At 46.0% G+C, this 21,318-nt stretch overlaps 1 protein-coding gene across 2 annotated transcripts in view; it reads right to left on the bottom strand.

Moving 5' to 3' along the window:
* The window catches only part of ABCA1 (ATP binding cassette subfamily A member 1), a 146,677-nt gene that overhangs the window by 82,707 nt on the left and 42,652 nt on the right, over nucleotides 1-21,318 (bottom strand). For both annotated transcript variants that reach the window (XM_023202438.2, XM_023202430.2), the window contains exons 4-5: nucleotides 19,046-19,187; nucleotides 17,670-17,788 (exon numbers count right to left, since the gene is read on the bottom strand). In XM_023202438.2, coding sequence (XP_023058206.2) covers nucleotides 17,670-17,788; nucleotides 19,046-19,187 — 261 coding nt within the window. The remainder of the gene's footprint in view (nucleotides 1-17,669; nucleotides 17,789-19,045; nucleotides 19,188-21,318) is intronic.

Raw genomic sequence — 21,318 nt, 5'->3', positions numbered from 1 at the left:
CTGTTACCACTGGGTTCTCCACTACAGCTGTCAAACCTCAGAGCACCTGAGCTTCATTTAGGGAGCATGCTAAAATGCAGTTTATTGGGCCCAATCCCCAGAAATTCTGAAACAGTGGGTCTAGAATGCAGAAACCACGAATCTACATTTGATTAAGTGTCCCTTGCACTTTTAATGTTTGGGGAGGGAGGTGTGGAACCACAGTTTAAGGAACATTGTTTTACTTGCATGCCGTCTCCACCAGACTGTGCCTACAGGATAGGGAATATGTGTTCTCAGTACCACCAGTGCCCAGATCAGACCTGACACAGAATTACTGCCCAGTGAAGGGTAGCTGAATACTAAATACTAGGAGATGGGATTAGGGCTGACAAGGTTCCAAAAGTATCTGAGCACCATCACAGGAGATTTCCTTTTAGCTGATCAGGTCCAGGAAGAGCCCAAGGATGTCAGGACCATCCCCAGGCCACACCCCAAGAGTGAACAGGACGGCTAACCACTAGAACTGCCTTCCCAGGAACAGAAAGCGACATCCAAGGTCACTTTCTGTTCTTGGGAGAACTAGGAAGGAAGGTGTAAGCTGGTGGCTTCCGCTGAGGACTGCTGTGACAAGGTAGACACTGATCCCTGTACAACCGTGGACAAAGCACCACCCCGGGAATCAGAAACCTGAGTTCTATATCCATTTATTTGTCGGGTCATTTCATGTAGTTGTGCCTCCACTGCCTTACCTATAAAACAAAGGGTCAAAAAAGGCCTCTGTGAAACCTCAACAGAAACAGAATACACGTATTAGCTAACGCTCACTGACTAGGTGGGCCACAGAGTCCTCCTGAGCAGAGCCAGAGCAATACATCATATTGCACCAGGGAACTTCGAAACAGCTCCCTCCTTCCTAAGCAGCGTGGCAGAAGTGTGGGAGGGTGACCCAGGCCACCCTTGCAATGGGCCTAGGTCATCCTGCAACACTCTCCAGACCAGTGAGTGTGCTCAGCATGTTTATAAGACTATTCTGTTATGTCAACAGGCTCTGAAGATGAGAACATCTGGATGTGATCAAGCTCCAACCTCCTATCAGTGAATCCCCCGATAAGACATAAGAACCCAGAGGCTGATTAAACAGTCAACAACCCTTGGCTGTGCACGTGCGTGGTATGGTAGGTTCGCTGGGTGGGGAAGCAGCAGTGAGGGCCAAAGATCCTCAGCTACAAAGAACTTGCAGCCTGATCACGTGGAAATCCACCCGTGTAGGCTTAGAGTCACGCACTAGCACCACCCTGTGTGAAAACAGGAAGGCAACATAGTGTAGTATACCGGTTCTCAAACATGACTGCCTGTTAGACTCAGCTGGGGGCTTCACAAAAATCCCAAAGCCCAGGCCACACCATGGAGCAACTAATGAGAACTGCTAGGGTAAGACCCTGGCATCAGAATTTAATAAAACTTGACTGGGCGCGGTGGCTCACACCTGTAATCCCAGCACTTGGGGAGGCCCGAGGTGGGCGGATCACTTGAGGTCAGGAGTTCGAGATCAGCCTGGTGAAACCCCGTCTCTATTAAACATATCAAAATTAGCTGAGTGTGGTGGTGGGTACCTGTAATCCCAGCTACTTGGGAGGCTGAGGCAGGAGAATCACTCGAACCTGGGAGGCGGAGGTTGCACTGAGCAGAGATTGCACCATTGCACTCCAGCCTGGGTGACAGAGCGCGACTCTGTCTCCAAAAAAGAATTTAATAAAACTTCTCAGGTGATTCCAATCAAGTCTGAGAAACAGTGATGTGGAGGAAACATCAGGGTTTGGGACCAGAAAAACCTAAATTTGATGCCGTACTCCACTGTGAAATAGCTGTGTGATTGTGAGGAAGTGACTTTACCTCCCTGAGCACAAATTTTCTTACCAATTAAGTGAAGGTAATAGTATCCACATTTCAAAGATATGAAGACCAGAGATATTCATCATGGTAGGTGCTCAATATATGGTAATAATTTGTGATTACCAAAAAGATTCTTTCATTCAACTCTACTACTGTACGACAATGCCATTTATAGAAAAGATGGAACACAGTCCCTGCCTTTGAGGAACTTTCAAGGCTGAAAGGGGAGATAAAGAGGCAAATCAATTCGAGAAGGCAGAAGGAAGGATAAGAAAGCCAAAAGGAGACAGTAAATGGAAGCGCTGGCCCAAGATGAGGTTTATCTGTAAGTGCTTTACGGGGAGCAACCAGACTGGAGCCAAGTTCTGGAAAAGGACAGAGTCAAAATCACTGGGAGCTGTGGCTGGACAGGAAGGGGCAAGACCTCTCATGATGACAATGACCAGGACATTTTGTGGTCATAATGCTATGCACATAGTAGATTCTCAACAAATGAATAAACAAGCAGATAATTAGAGGGGAGATTTCTCAAAACCTCAGATTTGGGTGGTAGGAAGGGGAGAAAAAAGGAGGGGGTGAGGACAGAGTACAGTGGCTTTGTACCTGCTGGTCTCAGTCTTCTCCACTATGTTGCTGGCAGGAAAATGGGTGGAAAGCCAAGAATATCTAGAAAGTCAGATGTCTGAAACATACCTTCTCCTCTGACCCCATCCTCATGACATGGCCCATGAGTCACCTCCTCCAGGAAGCCTGCCCGGGCCTTCCCACCCTCAAGCTGGGTTAAGGGCTGGCTCTTTTTTGTGACTTTCTTTTTTGAGACAGAGTTTTGCTCTTTCACCTGGCATGAAGTGGCCCGCTCTTGGCTCACTGCAACCTCCACCCCCTAGGTTCAAGCAATTCACCTGCCTTGGCCTCCCAAGTAGTTGGGATTACAGGTGCCCACCATCACACCCAGCTAATTTTTTTTTTTTTTTTTTTTTGTATTTTTAGTAGAGACAGGGTTTCGCCATGTTGGCCAGGCTGGTCTTGAACTCCTGACCTCAGGTGATCCACCTACCTTGGCCTCCCAAAGTGCTAGGATTACAGGTGTGAGCCACCGCACCCAGCCTTTTGTGACTCTTTTGTGCCCAACATCCTATGTTTCCCACTAGTACCACATAGATCAAGCTGCAGTCACCCATGATATATCCTGCTCCCAGAAGAACAGAAACTCCTTGAGGGCCAGAATTTGTATTTCCAAAGCCAGCAGTGCCTGGCACAGAGGAGGCACTCAGTGAACTGGAGGAATGAATGAATGGATGAATGGATGAACTAATAAATGAATGAATACAAATGAGTGAATAAATTAATAACCTGATATGATTTGGGGGAATTGCCAATTGCAGAGAAGTAAATTCACCTTGCAGTGAGTTAGGGAAAAGATGAAGCAGGACATGAACTTGAAACAAACCAGGTGAAGAGGACACAAGAGTTCCGCTAAGCCCACTCAGCCGTGTCAGCCCAGGTTAACAGGACAGAGGAAGGCTAAGTTGATTAAATGATAAAATGGAGATGACAATGGCATCCGCCTCATTAGGCTGAGCTAGGTGTTAAATGAGAAAATGTACCTGCAGACCTAGTATAATCCAGGCAATGAGTAAGGTACCAGGTAAAGGATGGCTAATATCTTCATTTTCAGGAATGACTGATCTGAACAGATTTGTGGCTAATTTAACCGTAAAGCATATTCAGAATAGACAAGACACAGAAGTGGCTTTGGCAGCTAAGTTGAGATGTTGAATTTGTGATCTAACATATATGCACATGTGTGTATGTGTGTGCATATGTATGCATGTATTATAATACATATTAGCCTGGCTGAGTTCCTAAGACAGAATTATTGAGTTCTTTCTGCTGATACTATCTATAAGGTAAAGGAAAGGTTGAAGCTGACTGATTTGTCTATTCATAACTTTATAAAAGAATAAATAAATCTAGTATTTTACAGGGAATCACCAGGAATGATCATATCTGCCAGTCACTGGAAGGACGGATATAGGTGGAAGGTGACCTGGACAAAAGACCAATCATTCCACACAAGACAGGGAATACTTCCTGAACAGGATAGTCATTTAGCCATTTAACTTTGGCTAACGAGTTAATGCAGACCTGGATTTTATAATCAGTAAAACGTGTGGGTTGGAGAAGATGATCTCTGAGGTCTTCTCAACTTGACATTGAAAGGAACACAGGGCAAAACAAAATCAGCACTGGATGTAGCATCAGAGGGTCTGAATTCAAGAGTCAGTTCTGCCATTTCCTGACTGTATAATCATGAAGCTCACTTTCCCCCTTATTTAAATCTCCCTAAGCCTCAGTTTCCTTGGATATAAAATGAGGCTAATACAGCACTTTGGGAGGCCAAGATGGGCGGATCAACTGAGGATGGGAGTTCAAGACCAGCCTGACCAACATGAAGAAACCCCATCTCTACCAAAAATACAAAATTAGCCGGGCGCGGTGGCGCATGTCTGTAATCCCAGCTACTCGGGAGGCTGAGGCAGGAGAATTGCTTGAACCTGGGAGGCAGAGGTTGCAGTGAGCTGAGATCGTGCCATTGCAATCCTGCCTGGGCAACAAGAGTGACGCTCTGTCTCAAAAAAAAAAAAAAAAAAAAATGGGGCTGATAACATTCACAGGTTGTTGCGCAAACCAAAGATCAAGAACGTGAACGTGCTCTTTCACGTGTTCTTTCAGGGGAAAAAGCTGACTTGCTCCAAGTGTTTGCTCGGGTAACTGGAAGGTATGACCTCTGTCACAGGATGCGGAGCTGGGCTACTGCTGCCAGCAGAAGAGAAAGTCACTATCCAGCAGAAGGTCAAGAGAGCTCTCCCACCACTGTCTCTTCAATACAGAGCAAAATACTTGATCTGCTGAGCTCAGCCTCCTTGGTTTTGCCTGGAGGAGCAAACAGTGGCCTACCAACTAGCCAAGAGCTTCGCTGTGTGCACCATAAAGTGGGGCAAAGGAAAGGAAAAAGCACAAAGCACAGATGAAATGTGTGTTTGTGGGCTGGGGAAGAAACGAGGCAGAACCCACAGCTTCTTGCCACACATCTGGGCCTCTGGGACCAAGGTGAGGAACGCGCTTGCACGTGCAGGCAGAGGGGTGTGACGTGGGGTGGGGGCCAGGTCCTGCTTTCCCAGCCATTCAGTGTTCCTTCAGTTCTCTGAGCATAGAGGACAAGGAAGGTGGGAGGAGGGAAGAGAGGGAGGAAAGGGGTGGAGGACCTGCGGGGAGGCAAGAGAAGAAAGAGGAGAGGAGAGCAGGGAGGGCAGCTCAGGAAGGCGGAGGAGGGAAGCCCTTTGCTGAGCTGAGCTGAGCTGAGCCAGACGGGGTTACTCTCGGTCAGTGCCCTCCAGTCCCCAGCTCGGGTTTCAAGATCTCTGTCTTCTCTTTTGCTCAACATGAAAAGGAACCAAAGCAATCAGCTGCTTTAGAAGTGGGTGGAGGAGGCAAATGAAAAAACAGAAGTAGGGAAAATCACATCAGTATCCCAGGCCCAGATGGTCTTCTTCAATGCACCCCCTGGGGTGGGGGTGCGGGTGGGGTGGGGGGTCTCCCAGCCTGCTTGGAGCTGTCAACTGGGCAGGGCCTGGGAGGGGGAGGCAAATTCTAACTCGTGGTTTTAATCACTGAGCTTGTCCAGCCTTATAAGTAAGACTTTGAAACTTCTCTGCTATACAAGAGCTGGTAACAAATACAGTCCAGTGGCTTTATGGTAATTTTTGGTGTTTTGTTTTCCTGATGCTCTGCTGTCTTCTTGAAGAACAGATGCTGGCTGCTTCACCAATGGCTGAGCGCTCTCTGGGAAGACCTGGTTGGTTGGTGCTCAGGAGAAGGGGTGAGGCAGGGTGATGCAGCCGCTCCTTCAGGTGACTCCTTAGAGCAGGGGAGAGTAGGCCAGGGGTGTGTGGTGCACACAGCCTAAGGACACCCATGCTGTTCATCCCAGCCTGGGCTTTGCAACCTAGGAGACGCTTCCTTCTCTAAAGAGAAGGCTTGCCAAGGGATACCAAGACATACCTGAAAAAACTCAGTTCCAGAAAGTTCCAGTTATATGGCCTTGGGAAAGTCAGTTAGGCTCTCTGAGGGCCCCTATAAAACGGCTTCAAGGAGTGGCTTCAGTCCCTTCTGCGGGTTGAGGAAATGGTGTTTGTCCCCTCCTAAGGATGCAGCAACAAGGCACCATCCTGGAAGCAGACAGCAGCCCTCACCAGACGCCAAACCTGCCAACACCTTGATTTTGGATTCCCAGCCTCCAGAACTATGAGAAGTAAATTTTTATTGTGTATAAATTACCCAGTCTCAAGAATTTTCTTCTAGCAGCACAAACAGAATAAGACAATACCCATGTCTTACTGAGAAGAGGGAAGGTGGGAGATGTTACTGGAAGCCCGTAGAATGAGGGTTGAAGACCCTGAATGTAACAAGTCCCCCAAAGAGCCAGTGCAGCCCCAGAGGGAAACGATGTCCTGGTCACACTGGCCAGGGCATGGAAGGGCACAGTCAGGCTGGCTTTGAAGCTCAGAAGGAAGTGGAAGATAACACTAAGACATAACATTGACCCAAATGAATTTTGGATCTGAACAGAAAGAGAAGAAGAAACAAAGAACCAACATCAGAAAAAGCAAGAAGATAGCTGAGAAGAAAACTCTGCCTGAAGACCAGAGAGGCAGAAAGATGAGAGAGAACACGTGGAAGACAAAAGGAGTGAAGAGAAGGTAAGAGATAGAAAGTATGAAGAAATACAGTCCAGAATCAGGAAAGATACATCAAACAGAAGGGGCAGAGAGAAAAAGCAAAGAGGGTTTGAGGCATTCAGTTCTCAAGGATGAGGTGGTCTCTCACTGAAAACAGGGGCCAGACACTTCAAACACCACACAACATGGGACTAGAATCAGCCTGCATGGCCCTGAGAAGTCCAGGCACAAAGAGAATGGAAAAAAGATGAGTTTACAAGTTAGGGATGAGATCCTTCCTAAGGCTGGTCTAAGGAAGAATTAACATGCACAATGTATAAATAGTTTAATTTTTTTTTAACTTTTAAAATTAACAGGCCAGACACGGTGGCTCAAGCCTGTAATCCCAGCACTTTGGGAGGCCGAGACAGGCGGATCACGAGGTCAGGAGATCGAGACCATCCTGGCTAACACCGTGAAACCCTGTCTCTACTAAAAAATACAAAAAACTAGCCAGGCGAGGTGGCGGGCACCTGTAGTCCCAGCTACTCGGGAGGCTGAGGCAGGGGAATGGCGTAAACCCGGGAGATGGAGCTTGCAGTGAGCTGAGATCCGGCCACTGCACTCCAGCCTAAGTGACAGAGTGAGACTCCATCTAAAAAATAAATTAATTAGTTAATTAAATTAAATTAAATCAACAAAATGTATTAAGGGACATAGTAGTGCTTTGTGGGCACAGAAAAGTGACTCATATTTACTAAGCATTAGGCACACTATTAGCATTATTTTCCAGAATCTTTAAGAACAGCTTGTAAACAAAGGTATTATTATTATTTCCATTTTTCAAATGAGGAAACAGATCTGGAGAATATCTTGCTCAGAGTCATAGAACAAACAAGTGGTAAATTTGAACCCAAACAGTTTTGACTGCAAAACTTTGGCTCTTTCCACTATATCAGTAATGTAATGAAATGTTTTAAAAATGCTTCATCATGATTTTGGCCTCAAAAGCTGGGGATGGCACCTATGCTTCCTAATGTTGGAATAAGCAACATGGCAGCATAGTGTGGGGAGAAAATGCTGAGCCTGACAGACCCCGATTCAATGTACAGCTTTACTCTGTAATCTTGGACAACAGATATTATCCTTTTGAGCCTCAGTTTCCTCACCAATGAAATGGAAATAACAATACCAATTTGCCCCTGCTAGTGCTGTTTGAAGCCTTCAATGTAATAACATATGAAAAGTGCAAAATGGCATCATCATCCAGTGCAACTCAGTCTGTTGAACAGTGTCACTGAGATTGCCTTTTGGTGCCTCAACGCAACAGTGACGAGAGGACCAGAAATGGGAAAGCTTTCAATGAGAAACAAACTAGACTCCCAAATTGCTCTTTGCCACCCACAGAATAAATAAACCTTATGCTGGAAAAGCAGGAGACATGCAACACTGTTCTTGATGTTGAGAATTTAAAACTTTTTAAAGGCAGTCTGATATTTGTGGGGGTTCATGCTGTTCTGTAATCGAATGCAATTGTGTTTTCTATTCGTGTCTGAGTAAAGCTGACCTTTGATTTGATTTAGTTCAAGCAATATTTCAACATTGCAGTGGAGCATTGCACCCCACCCCCACCTGCTTACAGCCCAGCTGAGGCCAGGCCCTTGCCCTGGATGGAAATCAAGGACCTGGTTTCTGAGATGTAGCCTGGCTTTGACAGGTCTGGGAAAACTCATGGTACGTGGAAAGGTTTCAAAATATATAATTCTAAGGCCTCAAATCAAAACTTTTGACAAGCGCATACATATAGAACGTGAATTGCAATCACCTAAAGATTTCAAAGAATTTCCATTTTGATGACATAATGTTGACACATGTGTCACCAGATCTCCCAACAAGATGACACAATGGGGGTCCACAAGGAAAGAAAATATAGTCTGAGGCGGCAACCTCAACTTTAGTGGCTGCCTGAATGGGTGAGGGGGTTCACGTGGAAAATGAGAAGTGACTGTGAGTCACAGGTTGTTCTTTCTAGATGGGCCTTGGGAAACATTCCAACAGTACCTGAAGACAGGAAGGGGAGTGAATCCAGCATTTCTTTCCAAAGCCCTCTTGTCTCCTTTCTCATCCCAGCGAGCCCATACCCCATGTCCTGTGACTTTAGGGAAGCTTCTGGCTACCCAGAGCTGCTCTCTTTAGGATATAACAACAACAGAGCATGAGAAACTGGAATTCTGGTCTTACTACTGCCGCTTGCCAGCTGTGCTTTCTTCGGCAAGTTACTTGGCCTCTCTGAACTTCAGCTCCTTCATGTGAGTATCCCCTACATTTTATGATGATTGTGAAAAAGCAGTGAGCTAAAGAACAAGCCTGGTACCTATGCTGGGCCAGGCACTGTACTAAGTGCTTCCCCTTATTAGTCCATTAATTTGCCACAACAGTCCTGAGGGAGGTACTACTGTTATCCCATTTTGAGGAAACTAAGGCACAGCGATGTATGGAATTATCCATGGTTACACAGCTGATAAGCATCAAGCCAAGATTTGAACCTAGAGCAATCTGGCTGCCAAGTCTGTTCTCTTAACACCAAATTGTATTTCCCAGGGAATATTTAATAGACATTAATTTTCTACCCACTTCCTTCAACTCCCTGCCACAGCCAACTACCTTGCCATGTCACCAAAGCCACCCTGCTCCCTGGAGCTCATATCTTTTTGATTTTCAAAAATCAAACCAGAATCAAAGGTCCAGAATCAAACCCCACTGAGTCCTTAGTACTATCAGTAAATCCGACAGCCAGAGAGGCATGACCCTTTTCCCTAAGTAAAATCCAGTATAACCCCAGGGAATAACTTCCAAAAAGTATTAGTCAGAGCCATATCACAAAGGTCAAACAGGCTGGGCGTGGTGGCTCACACCTGTAATCCCAGCACTTTGGGAGGCTGACGCACCTGACGTCAGGAGTTTAACATGACAAACATGGTCAGGAGTTCAAACATGGTCAGGAGTTCAATTGGTCAACATGGCATAAACCCCGTCTCTATTAAAAAATATAAAAATTAGGCAGGCATGGTGGCGAGTGCCTGTAATCCTAGCTATTCAGGAGGCTGAGGCAGGAAGAATTGGTTAAACCCAGGAGGCAGAGGTTGCAGTGAGCCAAGATCGTGCCACTGCACCCACGCCAGCCTGGGTGACAGAGTGGGACTCCGTCTCAACAACAACAAAAAAAAGGCCAGGCGCAGTGGTTCATGCCTGTAATCTCAGTACTTTGGGAGGCTGAGGTGGGTGGATCACGAGGTCAGGAGTTCGAGACCGGCCTGACCAACATGGTGAAACCCCGTCTCTACTAAAAATACAAAAATTAGCAGGGTGTGGTGGCGCGCGCCTGTTATCCCAGCTACTCAGGAGGCTGAGTCAGGAGAATCGCTTGAATCCGGCAGGCAGAGGTTGCAGTGAGCTGAGATCGCACCACTGCACTCCAGCCTGTGCGACAGAGCGAGACTCCATCTCAAAAAAAAAAAAAAGAAAGAAAGAAAAAAGAAAAAGAAAGGCCAAACAAGCCAGATTCATGCCATGAACATAAGGGAAGTGGCAGCTGAGCCACTGACTCCACACAAAAGTCCAGCTGAAGGGAGAGAGAAACTCCAGACCCAAGTCAGGATGGCAGGCTGCTGCCCTGGATCTCTCTGCCAGTCCTGTCCCTTGCCGCCCCTTGACCTCAACAAGGTGATATGTCCTCCAAAGGGGTCATCTCCAGCTCAGTGACAAAACGTTCAAAGATATTTTTTATCTTTTCCTGGCAAAATCCTTATAATCTCCAGAGAGCTTCACATCCTTAAAAAAAAAGATATTTCAGAAGCCCCCAAATCAGGAGCCATACCAGGCCAGTTGCAGCCCTAGTCCTCACTGGAGAAGGCAAGATAAGGAACTCCAGGCCATGGAAGAGAATCATGTATGTTGTACACTATCCAACCCAAATCATCCCAGTTCTCACGCAGAGTGCCATTCACATGGACTGCGGTATGTATGTACCCCCAGAAACGGCTTGTCAGCCCTAGGAACAGTTTGAAAGCCATCCCTACCTGTTCTAGCCAAATTCAGCAGGTCTAGAAAATGACCTTTGCGGTCCCACACAGCACTCACTGGGCTTCTGGAGTTAAAAGGTACTGGTGTGGCCGTAACCTCGGACAGGACAAGACACCTGGAGAGCTAAGATCTTGACTCAGAAGTTGCTGAGTTCCATGTACAGTAGAGAGAGAGGCTACCTGGCTTCCAGCCACACCAAAGAATCCACAGCCCTGCCCACACCACTTGGGTCATGCCAGCTATAAAAAGACGGAGAACTTCCCCAGGTGCCCCACAAGTCTAGGTTCTGTTTCCAGACCAGCACAAGCAATGGCAAGGCTGAAGGACTGGCTACGAGGGATGTAGTGGTAGACAAGGGCCTCGTTAAATGTGGAAACGGGAAACAGGGGAGCTGGGGAACTTCTCAGAGGGGATGTAAGGATGGCCTACCCCAGGAAGGCAAGAGGCTTCAGCTCCAGCATATGCACTTCCCAACTATGAGCCAAGTAGGACGTCCCAACCACTGTAAGGAGGTACCTGCTCAAGAGGGGACTGTGTGCACAGTGCAACTTGGAGTTGAAGGAGAGTCTGTAGTCAAGATTTCAGGATATGGGAGAGAAGCAGGCCTTGGGACCAAGTGGATGTCTGAGCAGAAATGTTCAGCAGAAAGCAGGCTAATGGACCCATTAGTTATCACTAAGCAATACATTTTAAGTAGCTGAAAAGGAAATATACAGTAAAAATAAGACGGCAAAGGGTCCTCTCCTTCTCCAGCCCAGCCATGCTTCTCAGCAGCAACAACCCCATCAGAAAGGCCTTAGCTTGGGTCAGTCTGCCTCTCACCCCACCTGAGAATGCCAGATTCACCAGAGAGGGGGCACAGAGATGGCAGGTGGCTTGGAGTGGGGAGTGAGGATGACTCCAGGGCAAGGGAGGAAGCTTTGGAAGGGTAGCAGTGCTTCCTGCCCCACCACGCCCTGGCAGGAGCAGATGCAGGTGGGGGCCTGAGGCTGACACAAGTTGGTAGGGGGCTCTCTTTTAAATCCTACTTTTGCAAACTTTATAAAAACATACCACTGTGTAAACATATTGCTAAGACCCCCAGAGAGGACCTTGAAAGTAAAAGGGGCTATGAAAAATAAAATATTTTTAGCTTCCCAGTAAATCTACTTTAGGCCTCTAGGTTCATGGCTGCCCTTCTAGTAAAGTTCTGGGAGGCAATTTTGTGAAAGAAAGAAGACCAAGACTTTCTGAAGAACTTCTGTCATCATTATTATTCGTAGGCTCTGTTGACCTGGGTTCACACAAGGGAATAAACTTTATAATACAATTTTTTAAAGCACTTTTACTTGACCCTCACAATACCCTGCCGTGTGAAGGACAGGTATTTTATTTTCTCCCACCTTCATTCCACAACGATTCACTAACGGCTCACCATGCACCCACTACTGTGCTGAGGCTTGGGATGGAACCATGAACAAGGAGCCCACCTTGCCCTCAAGGGGCTATAGTCTAGCGGACAGCCCACATCCTGGGGTAGTCCCAGGTGATCCCCCATGCAAGTACTGACCAAGTTTCTGGGCTGAAGCATTTTCTGGTTGTTTCACCAAAGTTCCAATTTCAAGGCAATAGAACTTAAGGCCCAGAGAGGCCGAACAAATGGCAAAGGTCAAAGAGTCAGCCAGGAACAGAAGGAGAAGCAAAGCAACTCGAATTTATTATGTGTCAACTGTGGGCTATGAGCTTCACTATCAGTCATTCACAGACATCATCTAATTTAATGCTCAGTGACCCTTAGGGCAGCTAATCTTCAGGTAAACTCTGGGCCAGAAAGCATCAACACATGCCCAAAGTTCACACTTAATGAGGGATGGAGCATGGATTTCTTCCCAAAATGAATCTTAATACAAAGCCCCACACTTACTTTTATTACAATGTTTTCCAATCTTCAATCATTTACAAACTACTCTCACAAGTTTTACCATATTCACATAAAATGTTTCTTTTGAATTAACTTTAATTATATTTTTCCTGCTGAACATCCTCCTAAGCAATAATTTCCATGAAATTGCAATTTGATGTGGGTTAAAATTAAAAGTTCTCATCCACGTACTGCCTAAAATCATCCCAGATACCACACAAAACTCACCCAGAGAAACACTTATTTCTGTCAGTCTGCATCTCACAGAGACAAAATACAGACATGTCACTTTCCCTAGGGTTTCTGAGGATTTATCCAATTTTTACATCTGAGTTGCAGACATCACAGGGATTTAAGATGAATGAATGCTTTTCACACTGCCTTGCAAACATTAATTTAGTCACCACTCAACTTGTGTGCCTATACTCTGGTTTAGGAAGAAAATAATAAAATGTCTAAAAGGTTCCAGTGAAGAGAAAAGTGGGTGAGGCACCCTGTAAGACTTCCTCCTTGGATTTCTTATTAGGATGATTTCAAGGATAATTCAAAGATTTGTCCATGGCTTAATTCCTGAAACAGGAATTCTTCCCAGTTGAAAGATTATTAAAACAGCACAATAGAGTACTGTAGAAGGAGAACTGCCTGGAGCAGCAGGGGAATTTAGCCATGATTTATTCCCAAAATATCCCTTCTGTGGGTTGTGTAGACTTGGGACAGTCACTTCCCCCTTCTGGGTCAGATTCTCCTCTATAATAGAAATTCCATATGGAGAGGGGCCATATTTGTTTTGGACACCTCTGTGTCTCGGCACTTAGAACAGTGATTGGCATATAGGAGATGCTCAATAAATAAAGGTTGAATGAGTGAATCAACTCATTTATCTATAAATGAAATCACCGGTCTCTAAGGTCTCTTCCAATAAGTGGAAATAAAACGATGCTCTAGCCAAGGAAATCATGAGAGTATCTGAGTAGAGACCCCCATATCTACAAATCATCTGGGGATAGTCCAATGAATTTAGCAGATGCAACTGATGGAAAGAATAAGATAAACTTTCCAGCTGGAGCACAGAAGCAGGAGCCCAGTGACCCAGCACTGATCACAGCATAGGCCTGAGGGGTAGAGTCTACAGGAGTGGTTGGTCTCCACTGGACTGATCCAAGCTTCAAGTCTTTGTCCCACAGTTACCGATGACTTGAATGAGGCCAAAGAGAGTTGTTTATCACATCTCTAGATGACAAGAAAGGAGTAGCAGATAAAATACATGGCAAAATCATAATCTAAAATGGTTTTGGGAGGATGGCATAGGGAATCTAAATATGTAAAACAGAAAAAGACATTTTTCCCTTTAGTCCAAAAAGCCAACAATACAACAAAGGAATGGAGACCAAGTAACTTGCAATTCTCCATATTTAAAATCATCACAATTTTGTTTGAGTGCACATGGAACATAAGTCAACAAGGTGATGTGAATGCCAAAATGCCTAATGCAATCTCAGACTGCATTAACGGAAATGCAGCACTCAGAACAAGTGAGGCAAAAATCCCTTTCTCCTCTGTGCCAGACTACTTTTGTAATTTCCAGTAAACTTCAAGAAGCACACAGACACACTGAGACACAACCAGAGAGGCAGAAATGGGGAGGAAAAACATTCCAGAAGAGGAAAGGAGGCCATTTCGCCTAAAAAATCATGGACTTTGGGAAAACAGTGAAAGAAAAACATGAGAGCTGTCTTCAAATATTTCAAGGAAAATAAAATTAGACTTGTTCTCTAGAAAGCATAACAGGGTGGTGAATATTTTCTAACAATTAGAGATGTCAACACCCAGAATGAGCTACTTACTGAGCGGCAGGTCCCCACCCTGGGAAGGTGGGTGTGTGGTAAAGGAGGTGAATGAGGACACAGCTCCAAACCAGATCAGTTTCAAGGATCCTCCCAGCCCTGAGACAGACAGCACAGGAGGGCCAAGTTCATCATGCTGTGATGGGGTGTCAGTGCAGATAAACACAGATCTCTTAAGTGGGGATCCATACTGACATACGCCAGTCTCAGCTTCTCTCTGAAATCAGCAGAGTGCTATTCACATTCAGCAAAAAGTTGGCCAGGTGCAGTGGCTCATGCCTGTAATCCCAGGCCTTTGGGAGGCCGAGGCAGGAGGATCACTTGAGCCCAGGAAGTCGAGGCTGCAGTGAGCTATAAGTGCACCACTGCACTCTAGCCTGAAAACAGAAAGAAACCCTGTCTCTAAAAAAAAAATTAAAAATAAAAATAAATTTAAACAAATAAATAAGTAAATAAAAACAAAATCAGCAAAAAGTTACTGATTTCCTGTAGGAAAAGGGAGTGTTTCTGTGTATTTCCCCCTATACTAAGGCCTGCTTTGTGTTACAAGATAAGCAAAGAAAGAAGGAATTTAAGAAACAGCTAGGCCGGGCCTGGTGGCTCATGCCTATAATCCCAGCACTTCGGGAGGCTGAGGCAGGTGGATCATGAGGTCAGAAATTCAAGACCAGCCTGGCCAACATAGTTGAAATCCCGCCTCTACTAAAAATACAAAAAGTAACTGGGCGCAGTGGCAGGCGCCTGTAATCCCAGCTACTCAGGAGGCTGAGGCAAGAGAATTGCTTGAATTCGGGGGGCAGAGGTTGCAGTGAGCCGAGATCATGCCACTGCACTCCAGCCTGGGTGACAGAGTGAGACTCCGTCTCAAAAAAAAAAAAAAAAATTAAAAAAGAAAGAAACAGCTGCAGGGCAGTAAAAGGGACATACTGAGTGAAGAGAGAGATATGAAACAAGCACCAACATAATAATACACTCAAAATCCAAGGGACCTGCTCTCCTCAGAGCTGTGTACACAACTGTAGGGTTTTTAGACACAGATTTGGCTTCTCTTCTCCACCTAACTCATGTCTCCAGTTTCTCAAAGAAAGCCAGGTGCAGTGGCTCACGCCCATAATCCCAGCACTTTGGGAGGCCAAGGTGGGCGGATCATGAAGTCAGGAGATTGAGACCACTCTGGCCAAAATGGTGAAATTCCGTCTCTACTAAAAATACAAAATGTAGCTGGGCCTGGTGGCACATGCCTGTAGTCCTAGCTACTCAGGAGGCTGAGGCAGGAGAATCGCTTGAACCCAGGAGGCGGAGGCTGCAGTGAGCCGAGATCGTGCCACTGCACTCCAGCCTGGCAACAGAGCAAGACTCTGTCTCAAAAAATAAAGAAAAAAAGAAGAAGAAGAAGAAGAAAAGAAAACTAGTGGTGTTTTAAGGCAGTCTCCTCCACTAAGATCAGAAAGTCTGCTTGACTACTTAACCCATCAGCCAGTCTATTTCAACTGCCACACAAACTGCAAGGCAGAAGAACAAGGCCAGATGCTTAGAAATGCATGGCTGTCTTATAAGAATACTGGCTCTCATTTATTGGGAATCTACTATGTGCCAGATACTGCATTAGGTTTTATAGTTTACACTTCAAGTTAGCTGCTATTTTATAGTTGAGGAAATTAAGGCTGAGGGGTTAAATGGCTTGGTTGAGATGTCACCACTCCAAAAAAATCATAATTCATATTCAGTAAGTGATTCCTATGTGCCAAATACTGTTTTTAAGCAATTACATGTTTTATCTCATTAATAGGTAAGAAGAGGTGTCTGAAACGGTGCTAACTAACTTACTCACAAAGTCATGCATCCACAAGGTAATGTGTGCTAGCACTCTTTCCTCTGCACCATGCTGTCTCTTGCTACAGAAGTAAAGGAAATATCCCCAGTTCTGCCTCTGGTCAACCAGCAGGGGCTCTCCAGTAAATAAGGAAGGACTGAGGCTTTGATCAGGGGTTGCTACCTCTCTGTCTCCTGCACCAGAAGAAACACCCATGTGCAATACCAGGACCTGCAGGTCCAGGAAACAGCATCTCGATGGCCTGACTGTGCAGCCAGGAGTGGTGTAAGTGGAAGCTCCAAGCACAGCCATACCTCTCTCTGCTGTGAAGCAGCACCTCCTCCATGCCACCCCTAAGACAGCTTTGCTTCCCTCTGTCATCAGGTCCCACATTGCCCATTGCCTCTTTTCCTGCCTGAGGAAAGCACAGTTCTGTATGCCTTAAAAAAAAATCCCTCAAATCTGAGTCTGGTTTAAATTCTAGCTTTACCATTTCTTCTTTTGCCAAATGGAAAACAAACTGGTAGGCCTTTCAGCAAAGGCCAGCCAATTCCATCCCTCCCTAAGAACCAAACAGAATAAAAAGCACTTCCCTGGAGCAGTGGTAGTCATTGGTCCATGATGGGGAGGAGTAATTTATCACTGACATTGTTTAGAACCACCGGCGCATAGTAATAATAAAATGCAAACCAACTTTTATCGGCTTCGTTATTGCTTCTATATTCTCTACAGACCATGCACGTGCCATTACTGACTGCACTCAGCCAGCTGCTCCCATCAGCCTCTGTCCCCTTGCCAGGCCACTGCCTGGGAGGCTGCTCTGATGCTATGGCAGCCAATGCCTCAGCCAGCAAATGCCCACTCCTCAGATACTTCCTGGATGGCACGCAATAAATTGCCTGGACACTTACCAGATCAGAGGTACAGATTTCACTTTTTAAAGACAAGTTCAAACGCGCATCAGACTAATTGAAATGACTAGGGGAAAATGAATTGCATGTTCTTTTTAGAAATAAGTGCTTAACTTCCACTTATCCATATCAAGTTGCAACTTTAATTGCTCTTATATGCACAGAAATACCCTGTCTATAAATCTATCCATTCATTACAACCATATGGCCAACTCCAAAAAAATGCAGTAGGCAGCAATCCGCACCCCTAGCTGTCCCTAAGGTCAAGTCTGTATATTCTTCTCTAGGGACTTTTCTTCCGTCTTCCCAGAGGAGATTAGTACATCACTGTCTGTGGCAACCAGCTCCCCTAGTTTCTTCACCAATGCCTCCTGCAGAGGGGCCCTAGAGGCCAGCCACCAAGGAGAAAAACCCCTCGGGGAAGATCTAATGGGAACAAGCCCCAGACACCTGGGCTACTCTCTTTCCCTGGTGCAGGTCAATTTCCAATTATAAACTGATGCAGAGAAGGTTTTCACTTACTTGAGCTGGATTTCTTGATCTGCTGTAATGTTCTCAGAACTTTGCGCATGTCCTTCATGCTGGTGTCTTTCTGGCTGTATAAAAGAAGCTTCCGAGCATCTGAGAACAGGCGAGACACACTGTAAAGGGTGCAAGAAAAGGAGAAAGGCTCTTGTTAGGCCAACTGCCTCTGCTGCTTTACAAAAGTGACTGCCAAGTGCACACGACTCAGCCTGGCTCCCAGGTCCTCCACAGTCTGGCCCTGGCCCACTCCCATGGCTCCCCACACCCAGCTCCATTCATCACCATGTTCCCTCCCCCACCCATCATCAGGGCCCCAAATGCCCTTCTCCATTGGTCAACACACCCAAATCTTACCACCCTTCAAGGCCTGGCTCATCATGCGTGTGCACACACATTCATGCACACACATGCCCCCAGGGCTGACTTATCCATGAGGCACAGTAGGCTCAGTGGCCAGGGCCTGGGATACTCTTAAGGGCATATTAAAATGTTTTAATTTATTTTAAAAGCAGAATTAAAAGTTAATACACTAAAAATGTATAAATAATCATGAATCTGGTCTGGATTGTATTCATCTTTATACCAATGCAGTCATGAAATATAATTTTTAATATTGTTGTATGGAAGGGGCCCGTGGAGGCTACAAAGCCAGTCTAGGGTCCATGAACATGACAGTGTGGCCCTGCGTGCCACAGCTGCAGCTTCCTCAGGATTGTCCTGAGTCACATCCCATAGTCCTTAGCCCACCCTAACTCACATCACGGTCCTGTGCATTTGAAGAAACCTCAATGTCTCATTTGGGAGACATTTATTATGCCCACACTTATGTCCAGGCACTGAAGCCAGGAGCCAGGAATACAAAGGGAAGGGGCAGCATCCTGCTTTGCTCAGGGAGCTCACACTCAGGGGAGAAAGACCTGCAGACACTGTAGTGATGGGGCAGTGACAGAGGTGAGAGAGGTGATCTGATGCAGAGAAGACAGAACTCCCCTAGCCTTGGCTGTCAGCTCCTTATGGGCAAGGACCCTTCCAGCATGCATCTCTGTGCCAGCCCCTACCCCCTAGCTCCTAGAGCCAGCCCATTCAGATGCACGTCTGCTGAATGATATCATTAACAACATATAGTATATTCCAAAATAGCTAGCAGACAGGACTTGAAATGTTCACAACATACAGAAATGGTAAATACTCAAGGTGATGGATACCCCAAATACCCCAAATTCTCCCTTCCCTCATTCTGCAGACTCTATCACACAAGCATTTACAAAAGCAACGTCACTTAAATCCAGCCATTCAAAATTCTCCAGAGGACAAGAAGGGAAGGAAAAGGATTAACTGACAAGTTTGGAAAGAAAACCTGATCTGATACTTACATGGATTTGTTAAAGTTTCCAACAACTCCGGGAGCCTCCCCAGGAGTCGGGTAACGGAAACAGGGGTTGTTGGCATTACAGATAATCCCCTGAACCCAAGGAAGTGTTCCTGCAGAGGGCATGGCTTTATTTGGAAAATGGCCTGTTGAAATCGAGGAGTAGAAAAACACAGGGAGAAACATTAATTCTCTGAAGCGATTCTGAGGCTCCATTTATACAATGCTTCATGCCAAGTCTGTCCGTCCCATTCCCCACATCCCAGAGACCTGTCTCTTCTGAATAAATCTGACTCTCAGGTGGAAACTTGGCCTTAGATGTCATTCTTAATCTAGTGGACATCATCTGTAGAATGGAGTTCATGACACCAGCATTGGAGAAGTGATGAGAGAGTTCCTAAGCAGAAATCCCATGGCATCCTTAGTTCCTCTTGATGACCAGCCTCAGCTCTCAGACATAGAGGGGACTTGGGGATGCCCTAAGCCTATTTTTTCATACTCTAAGGAGGTAACTATGGTAAGATAAAGTGGGCCGGGCACGGTGGCTCACGCCTGTAATCCCAGCACTTTGGGAGGCCAAGATGGGCGGATCACCTGAGGTCAGGAGTTCAAGACCACCCTGGTCAACATGGTGAAACCCTATCTCTACTAAGCATACAAAAATTAGATGGGTTTGGTACAAAAATTAGATGGGCTTGGTACAAAACTTAGATGGGCTTGGTGGCAGGCGCCTGTAATCTCAGCTACTTGGGAAGCTGAGGCAGGAGGGTCGCTAGAACTCAGGAGGGGGAGGTTGCAGCGAGCCAAGATAGCGCCACTTCACTCCAGCCTGGGTGACAGGAACAAAACTCCATCTCAAAAAATAAATAAATAAGTAAGATAAAGTGACTGACAAAGAACACTCGCGGAGTCAGCTGGCATAACTGGGAGTAGAACCCCCATCTCCATGGTCCCAATCCAAGCCTCTTCCTCACACCTGCAGTTAGACTGGAATTTAGCTCATACCAAACCCCTCTGGTACTCTCCTCTAGTTTGCCAAAGATTTGTCAGTTTCACCTCCTCTGCCAGCTATAAAGCTCCTCAAGGGCACCAGAAAAATACGCGGGCTTGGGGTCTGATGTCGTCTGTGAAGCTTCGGTGTTTCATTGTTACCATTGTTGTTTTGTCCCTATATTAAAACAACGAGGCCCCATGCACTAGGCCATCCTCTTGCTCTCTTCTTTCTTTCTTACAATGAGCTTCTTACCAAAAGGATGATGGGACATATTTGGGCTCAGTCCTAGGATTCGATTTGGCACAGCTGGGTTTGTGGCCATAACACATGGATGCTGCTTCTAAGGATCAAGATTAATAGGCCCTGGACCAGGGGTTCTTAACCCAAGGACCTGTTCAGGTGTGGACAGAAAGGCCAGAGCTCCAGCTTCTATCATATTCTCAGGGTTATCTGTGACCCCAAAAGAGTTCACAGTTATCAAGAACCACAGCTCTAGGTGGTGAAGAACAAGCAGCTTCACAAACCAACTGGAATTCACATCCAGTCCCTGCAGCTTGCTAAGCAGCGACTTTGGCCAAGTCACTGGCCCCATACCGTCAGTTTTCTCATCTGTAAAGTGGTGATAAAAGTACAATTAACTTCACAGAGCTGTGGTGAGCATCACATGAGGTTTTGCAGGCAAAGCATTTTTGCAGAGTGCCTGGTGCGGGACAAAGGCTCCACAAATGGGCCTATGAGGATTTTTCAGGCACTGTGGGAGTGAATCTACCACAGCACTTACTCTGCTATTGCCCAACAGGAACACTCCTTCCATCTCACAGCTACCACCTCCCTCCAAAGTGGGAACCTTGTTTTATTCATCTGTTTATTTTCATACAAATGGGCTGAGTCTCCCCAGAAGTTAACCCAAAGTCAGGACTTGCTGCACTTTGGACTTCGGTATAGGGTCTTTCTCTTCTATCCATACTCCAACCAGAGAAGCAACATCCAAAGCAAGGATGTGACAAGATCTGATCACTGTGGCCACCCTCTGCAGGGACTCTGGCCTATTGAACATTTACACAGTTAATCTCCCTATCTTCCTGTTAATAGTTCAAGGAAAACCAAACAAGGCCCCTTTGCCTAAGTCAGCTGCTCTTCATTCGGGGAGATTTATGTAACCCAACCAAATACTCGAAGAACCAAAAGATTCTTCCCTTTCAACGCCAGGAGATACTGGCAATGTAGACAGAGTGGCATAGGTGGAAAGCAGCACAGGGCAGTGATGGTGAAGGTATTTCAGG

The sequence above is a fragment of the Piliocolobus tephrosceles genome, chromosome 14 (genome assembly GCF_002776525.5).
Source record: "Piliocolobus tephrosceles isolate RC106 chromosome 14, ASM277652v3, whole genome shotgun sequence".
In the NCBI taxonomy this organism is placed as follows: Eukaryota; Metazoa; Chordata; class Mammalia; order Primates; family Cercopithecidae; genus Piliocolobus; species Piliocolobus tephrosceles.
The sequence above is the reverse complement of the archived record's forward strand: the minus strand, read 5'-3'. Positions and strand labels throughout refer to the sequence as shown.